At 45.0% G+C, this 8,082-nt stretch overlaps 1 protein-coding gene across 1 annotated transcript; it reads left to right on the forward strand.

Moving 5' to 3' along the window:
• Nucleotides 1-6,334: 6,334 nt before the first annotated feature.
• Nucleotides 6,335-7,753, forward strand: CBR4 (carbonyl reductase 4). The gene is made up of 5 exons (XM_078622684.1): nucleotides 6,335-6,479; nucleotides 6,907-7,027; nucleotides 7,114-7,250; nucleotides 7,356-7,490; nucleotides 7,575-7,753. The coding sequence occupies exons 1-5, from the start codon at nucleotides 6,335-6,337 to the stop codon at nucleotides 7,751-7,753; spliced, it is 717 nt and encodes a 238-aa protein (XP_078478810.1).
• Nucleotides 7,754-8,082: the final 329 nt, after the last annotated feature.

An 8,082-nucleotide genomic window follows, 5' to 3' on the forward strand; every position in this document is an offset into this window, starting at 1 on the left:
CCACAAACAATTCTGACTAATAATATTTGTCTAATCAAAGTGTCTCGTTTTTAGTCATAAAATCACTTTACGCTTAAAATAAGACCTGAAAGTAACAATCTTCACTGCTTCAAGCTGATTTTTATTTTAAAAAAGTACAAACATCTTCCAGTGGATTTTTTTTGCTTGTAACAAGAAACAAACACTGGCAGATATTCGTACCTTTTTAATTGAAACTTTTTCCTCACACACTGAATGTGCACTGTCCCACTTGTGCAGAGAGAAAAGAAAAGTCTTCTGAAGCTGTTGTCCTCCAACAAGAAGAAGTCTCGTCCTTCGCCCCCCTCCTCTCCGACGCTGGAGGCGGAACAGGCCGCCGCCGGAGACGTGCTTCAAGGCGCCGTGGGACCTGAAACCTCTCCTCCCTCTGGGCCTGTGAGCTGCCTGGAGTCTGAACCTGCTGCTTCTTCTTCATCCTCCTCCTCAATCGGAGACTCATCCCATCGAAAGGTCGCCCCTCTGGATGGATGCGCTCCCATTGCCCCCCCTCCTCGCCAGCCGTGTTCCTCTCTCCTGTCTCAACAACATGACGCCCGGCCCATCATTTGTGAGAGGTGTGTGTGTGTGTGTGTGTGTGTGTGTGTGTTTGTGTGTGTGTGTGTGTGTGTGTGTGTGTGTGTGTGTGTGTGTGTGTGTGTGTGTGTGTGTGTGTGTGTGTGTGTGTGTGTGTGTGTGTGTGTGTGTGTGTGTGTGTGTGTGTGTGTGTGTGTAACCTTATCTCACAGGTAGTCCTGAGCGGTGTACCGGTCTCTGACTGTACTTTATTGTCCCACGCAGGTACAGGGTGGTGGTTTCATATCCACCCCAGAGCGAGGCCGAGCTGGAACTTAAGGAGGGAGACATTGTGTTTGTCCACAGAAAGAGGGAAGACGGCTGGTTCAAAGGCACTCTGCAGAGGAACGGCAGGACCGGCCTGTTCCCTGGCAGCTTCGTAGACATCATCTGACACTGGCACACTGCAGCCAACCAAGGTCACCACCACCACCACCCCCACCAGGACCCAGCTGACTGCTGCTAGCCTTGCCACAGATGAGCACTCACAGGGTCACTGAGGGAGGACCGTCAGATTGGCACTTTAACTCCTGAGAGCCCACTATTAGGAAACAAAAGTGGCACATGAGAGCTGCAGAAGATGAGAAGTTGTCAATGAACGCACAGTGGATAGGGTTAGACAAGAGCACACTACTCATGAACTTCTTTTTTGTCGGTTATTTATATCTTCGTAACGCTTCAGCTGTTAAATGTGTGCCTTGTACTGTTCCTCACTTTATTGTACATACGGACACAAAGAAGATTAGTCCTAAAACAACCAATAAGAACTGTTGATAGAGGTATGTAACACGTTTTAACTTATTTCCTGGATCGGCCTTCAAGTAGTGCAACATGCAACGCTGGCACATGCCTTAGGTAACGACATCACTTTGTCCTTTAGACAACAGTGTCGACAGCAATGACACATCAGATACGGCAGATCAGACTACATGAGCAGCGTCATCATCACGGCAGGAAATCCAATACGACTCCTGCGCCCAAAGAGTATCTCAATAGAGATCTGGCCTCTGGCGGATTGGAGCGCTCTGTATAATTCACAGCCATGTGCACGTTGCATGTTGTAAATTCTTCAGACCACTGCAGGCCTCCAGTGTTCTGTGCTGACCTGCAGGCATCTGCTAATGACACGATAATCAGCAGAGACATCAGCATCAAATCAGTAGTGATTTACGTTGTTGCACAACTGATGGCCATGTTTTTTGTTGTTGCTGTTGTTTTTTTTAAATATGTGAAAACCACACTCCGAAAACGGACTTTGCAGTTAAGCGTTACTTTATGTCTTTGTGTTTAGTGGTCAGAGTAGCTGCTCCTGTTCCCCCAATCTCAGACGTAGCTCTACATCACCAGAGTGACATAACATTTCAGTTCACGCAACTGATTTCTTTTTTGTTTTGTTTTGTTTTTACAGCCATACAGAGGCAAACACCTGCTGTTTAGAATGTCATGTAACTAGCACATTAAATAGGACACGCCCTTCAAAGGTTCTCAACACTTGTAAACAATATCTTATTCCCACTGGGGAAATAAAAGCAGCGAGCTAAAGCACAGATTGTTTGCCGAAAGTAGCATTTCATTTGATCCGTTGTGAAGTATAATCCTGCAAAGTTTTTATTGAAATCAATCATTTTGACGCCGCTGATTTTTGTTAAATTCTGTGGTTGGGGTTCGTTTGTTGCGTCTATACAAAACCTTTCATGTTGAATATCGTATTGACTTGAATTACTGTAACATTTCTTTGTGATTGGAGGGATTTGTTAGTAGCTTTGCTGTTTGTGAACATGAACTGACTGAGCAGTTTTACAATGAGACCTAGTTGTTTTGTGAAATAGTAAATTGTTAATTCCTCTATTCTCTGAAAAGACATTGGATCAATAAATGAATTCTCTAAATTGAAGCTAATATCCTGTACAGTCCCACCTCATAATAGTGGTTAATGATATCGGACCTTCACTAGGTTCCAAAGAGGTCTCACGGGGATATTTTGATATTTCTATCTTTGGGCAAACACTGAATCGTGCCAATTTGGATATCTGATGTGTGGTTTAGAGGATTAATGTACTGACTGATTGAACCCGGCATTTCAAGTTGTTTTCTTAAGTGTTTTGTTGTGAATTAAGGGGGACCACTGTGTAACTGACTGCTGGAATATGCTGTAGTATGTGTGAAATGTATTAGAAATGTTGGTACGAATCACTGTTAGGGCCTGTTTTTGTCTCTGAATTGGAACTGATGTAGAACTAACCAGCCATTGATATTGCATTGTTGTCTTGGAAATCACCAACCTCAGGCTCAGTTGTCAAGCTGTTGACTGTTTGTCTTTACGTTTCACCTGTCAAAGCCTCTTATACACACACAGCAGACTTTCTCCCACACATTCATCTTGACAGGCGTCCGATCTCATGCATAGCCTGCACACACTCGGAACATGTTTCATTCGTTACTAGTCTGCATCAGCAGGTTTTTGGAATACAGGGCAACTTAAGCTTCTGTGATTCAACTTCCCTCATGTCAAGGTGACTCACTCTTTTTGGCTTTTTGTCTGTATGTCGGAAAATGGTGAAACTGAAATTGACGTATGTGGCACAAGTCTATGTGGAAAAAAAAAAAACATTCGTAAGTATTTGAGGGAATAGCACATTTTTTAAAAAAAAAAATCTCTATAACAATAAAAGCTAATGGTTTCCATGATCCAGACTGAGACGTTGTGTATCGGGACCGTAATGTGAGGAGGCTTCTTTTCCTTCCGTTTCCTCCTGTGACCTGTCACATTCTAACTCTGAGCTGTCAAGCCAGAGGATTAAAAAAAAGACTGACAACTGTTGACAGTTGCCTCTTCTCCCCAGCACAAGGCTGACACAGTTTGTGTAAATCAAAGGTGCACATGATGACAGAAAAAATGTGTGATGAATTAACACAGAAAAGAGACAATTATTCCTAATGAAATGTATTTGGGTTAAGGCAGTCATTAGGGTCTCCTGGAATAAAATGGGTCTTGTAATAGAGCAGCTCCTCTGATCGCGCAGCAGAGCGTTGCAAAGAGAGGTGAGCCCTCCCAGTGTGTTCAACTGGAAAACACTGACAGGAGCTGACAGGCACCCAGAGAGGCCATTGTGAGCCACATAGATCCCTGCAGAGGACAGGTTACCATGGAAATCATTTCTGAGGACAAGACCATACTGAGCAGGAGTCATAAAAATGAGTACATGTACATATACTTCAATTACTCTGACTTCAGCGAGTCACTGGCTGTAAGTGTCTTCCAAATGCTGGCTTTGATGCAGGACCGTGTCTGACAGGACTGAGCAGTAAGTGGGCTAATGGGAGTCAGGATCTGAATGAGATGAGTGATTAGACGTGTGTATTGGGGAGTGTGTACAGGGGGAGGTGAAGTAGTCAACCTGCAAGAGATGTTTAGAGTTGAGAAATTGAGTCCCAAGGGCAAGAGGCTCTAGATGTGTATGCTGAGGGTGTGTCACATTTAAAGTTCTCACTACCTAACGAGAACCACATTCCACTCATTGGCACTTTGTATTCTTCATTTGGTCCATTTTCCACCCTGCATAGTTTAGTTGTGCTGCATCAGGGTCTGACAGTCACAACAAAGCAAACTGCTAAGTGATGAGAATCTACTAAAGTTGAATATTTCGTTGTGCACATACTCTCACACCGATGGGTGTGTACACGTTACTGCAGCAAGAGAATCAAATTTGTCTCTGTTGGAACGTTCCATTGTAAGACAAATGAAGGCCCTGTTTCACACGGACAAGAGTTATAACACTAATTACACTGTTGGTCGGTCTTTGTGTTTTCTGCTGCAGCACGATGTGATTCAGGGTCACCCGGGCCTTTATGGTACAAGGTGTGAAATAATTTAACAAATCCATCTCGTGAAAGGTCTCCACGTGAGGAACGGTCCAGCTGCAGGCCGAGGCAGCCGTGTGACTGCTCCTCGACCGTACAAACCGTCTTCAGGGGACGCACTCATCAAGGACGTAAAGGAGTCAGTCACTGGAATCACAGTGTAAAACGTACTTATCTGTCTAATGCAGTTCATCGCGAGTTTCAACTCCTTCACTCCACACAGCACATTTGATGCAAAGAAATGAAGTGCTTTACACATACATACACACATAAACATAAGATGGAATTAGTCAGTCCATTTATGACAAGGAAAAATGTAAAATGCAAAAGTCATGAGCCCTTCTGCTTCGCTGTATTTTTAAATACATTTCTGTACTTTCACCGCAGTCGCAGTTAATTGTATGTTGCAGTATGTTTGACAAGGCTGTAGACCCTTTTCTGACGCCATGTCTTGACAAAGGAAAGGTGTAAATAAAGTGACGAATTGCGGGATTCCATTCAGCTGCGTCAGTTTCAGGACCCTGGTTTTGTCTCGGTCTGTTTTCAGGTTCATGTCCGCCATTCATGTGTGAAGAAACACATGTGTTCTTCGTATTATGTCAAATCATGTCCAGTTTCAGGCCATGTCAGACTAACATGAACGTGGCTGCTCTCAATCGCGCTCAACATCCGCGACAATGTGTCACCTCTGAGGCCACAGCGCCATCTATCGGCTCAGCGCTGATAACGCAACAACACTGAAAACAAACATGGCGGCCACCGTGGGCATCAGCAGTCTGTACTATGAGACTTTTCTCGGTCCTTAAACGTACTCACAGAGTAACCACCGGAACGGAGCAGTGAGCATCACGGTAGGAGACAACCGTCTGTGATATACAGCTGCTGTCTTACCTATCTGTTCATATTTGTAGACTAATTGAACCAGAAATACAGAAATACTTATCTTAATCTGAGGCTGAATGCGGCGTGTACATGTCAGGTCGGAGATAAGACTCAAAATACCGTATCTTATCTTACAATACATCACTACAATTAGTCAGAAATATAAGCAAAGTTAGCCCGTTTGTCCTCTAGCTAGGACAAGTCCAGTTAGCATTTCTTCTCTCACAGTACAAGAGGTTAGCACGAGTTGACATGTCTCCCCCTAGTGGAGTCACGTAGAAGTAGTAGTGGTAGTAGTTAGGACTGGTCCTCATCATAACTCGAGGGGTCTGTGTGTGTGTGTGTGTGATCACACACACACACATCACGTATTTTTAGTTCGTCATTTATTTTTTGCGTCATGACGTCTTTGTAGACCATGTTACAATAATCCCCCTTGCGGATGTTGTAGATCAGTGGTGTCAAACTCGGTTTAATTCAACCCAGTTCCAGTTAAATAATAGCATGACAACCTATTAATAAAACCAACAAAAAAAACAGGCCAGTTGTAGTACAAATACGTACTTGGACTACTTATTTATCCAAGTACTTGAAGTTTACAGTACCTGAGTGAAAATATTTACATTTAATGAAACCTGAAAATTCCTCAGTTTCAGCAATATTCTGCCTCAGTTTGTGATGTGTATTACAACTCACAGTAGATCCACCTCCAACATTTCTAAAAAAGTAAACAAACAACTTGAACCTGAACTGGTTCACTATACAAACTAAAATATGAGCTATGAAGGAAGATACATATTTTAATTTAGTTTTCAGTGTTCGTAAAAGTGGAACAGGAACACAGTTACTTTTAGTGATAAATGACAGGTAATGCCTTCTACGTAGCTTTTTGCAACTTCATCCTGGTGGGGGCGATTGGACCCTCCAGAGGGGTCTTATGTTTGACACCCCTGTTGTAGATGTTCAGTAATGTGCCCCCCCCTCACCCTTCCCCAGGGCCATGTCCAGGCTGGCTGTGGTGTGTGGGGGCTCCGGGGGCATCGGCAGGGCTGTGTCCCGTCTGCTGGCAGAGAACGGCTGCAGGGTGGCTGTTGTCTCCAGGAGCACAGATGCTGCCCGCTGCACTGTTGCTTCTCTACCCGGAGGTACCAGACTAGTCTGTGGGCAGAGAAATACAGACACAGCACGTGTGCATGCATGTGTCTCACAGGAACTCATCATCGTCACCTGTTTAGACTGAACTAGTAGACTAGGATTTTTTTAGTTAATTCAGTAATACAGGGGAAGACTGTGTATTACTTTCCCCAATTTGATCCCAGTGCAAATCATTTTCTTAAAATTTGAATTCTCCCTTTCAGATCATTGCCATCTCCTGCTAGATTCCGAAGAGCAAATCAAATGAATGTATTTCAAACAAAACTTGTTTGTTTCCATATTAAATAACCTGTTTAACCTGTTTTTTATTTTTGTTTTCTTTGAAAAAACAAGAACGACAAAGGTGACAGAACCTGGCCATTGACTTTTCCTTGTAGTATTTTCTTCGTTGTACTCACCGACCCTCTGTCTGTGCAGCTGACCACGGAGCTTTCAGCTGTGACATCTCCAAAGAGCACGAGGTGCATAAAACGTTTGAAACAATCCAGACAACCTATGGAAACATCTCGTATCTTGTGAATGCAGCTGGCATCAACAGGTGAGGAGGCGCTGGCTTCTCTCAAAGAACCACTTAGTCCAACTTGTACAGGAGACCTGGAATACAGCGTGTCTCTGTTTGCGCAGGGATTCCTTGTTACTGAGGACCAAGGCAGAGGACATGGTGGCTCTGCTACACACCAACCTACTGGGCACCGTGCTGACCTGCAGAGCAGCACTGCGCAGCATGATGCACACCCATGGAGCTGCCATTGTTAATATCGGTATTAACCGCTGCAGTAGCTGCCATATTTGGCCACAAGATGGCGATGTACAGCACTACATTTTTAAAGTTTTTTTAATTTGAGCAAAGTCTGTCCTGTTTGCAGGCTCTGTTGTGGGTCTGAAAGGAAACGTCGGTCAGTGTGTCTACAGTGCCAGTAAAGCTGCGTTAGAGGGCTTCACACGCTCCTTAGCTAAAGAAGTCGCCTCACGCAATATCAAGGTCAACCTGCTCGCTCCAGGTACGCGTTTTCACCTTTCACCATCTCAGCATCTGTCTGTCTTCCTCAGTTTCAGTCAATGTCCCTGCTTCCCTCCCCCTCCAGGTTTCATTCGCACTGACATGACTGCCGGGCTGAAGGAAGCGGAGGTGGTGCGCGCCATCCCGCTGAGGAGATTTGGCGAGCCCGAGGACGTTGCCAAGGCCGTCCTCTTTCTTTTAGAGTCCTCGTACATCACAGGACAGGTGCTGGTAGTGGATGGAGGGCTGCAGCTGGCCATGTAGCTTCATCTGCCAGAGTCACTGTCCTGTCTTTGTCTGCAGTCAGCGTGTCCAGCCGCAGGAGGCGTGGCCTGATTTGTGTGACAGTCAGTCATGACGAACGCTGCTGACTCCAGCCTGTCTGGCCCACTTCAGACCTCTGCGCCCAGAGGTCTTAAATTTGACCAGCAGATTTAGCACTGTTGGTCTTTTTCCATGACTGTGAAGCAGCCGCTACTCATCATAGCGCTCGTGTTTTGTTCCCGGTCCCCCACACCGCCCATCCAACACATGTTGCCCCTCCACCAATGGCCCCCTGAGCCCAACTTTTCAGGGGTCTGTCAACCAGACTG

Source organism: Lampetra planeri, unplaced genomic scaffold (genome assembly GCF_965212315.1).
Source record: "Lampetra planeri unplaced genomic scaffold, kcLamPlan1.2.h2 scaffold_1703, whole genome shotgun sequence".
In the NCBI taxonomy this organism is placed as follows: Eukaryota; Metazoa; Chordata; class Hyperoartia; order Petromyzontiformes; family Petromyzontidae; genus Lampetra; species Lampetra planeri.

What these genes read in the sequence shown, in the direction of transcription:
- CBR4 (XM_078622684.1), top strand. Translation starts at nt 6,335, where the DNA reads ATGTCCAGGCTGGCTGTGGTGTGTGGGGGCTCCGGGGGCATCGGCAGG. An exon ending in AGCTGCCATTGTTAATATCG is followed by an intron (nt 7,251 to 7,355) that starts GTATTAACCGCT and finishes TCCTGTTTGCAG; the next exon opens with GCTCTGTTGTGGGTCTGAAA. An exon ending in GGTCAACCTGCTCGCTCCAG is followed by an intron (nt 7,491 to 7,574) that starts GTACGCGTTTTC and finishes CTCCCCCTCCAG; the next exon opens with GTTTCATTCGCACTGACATG.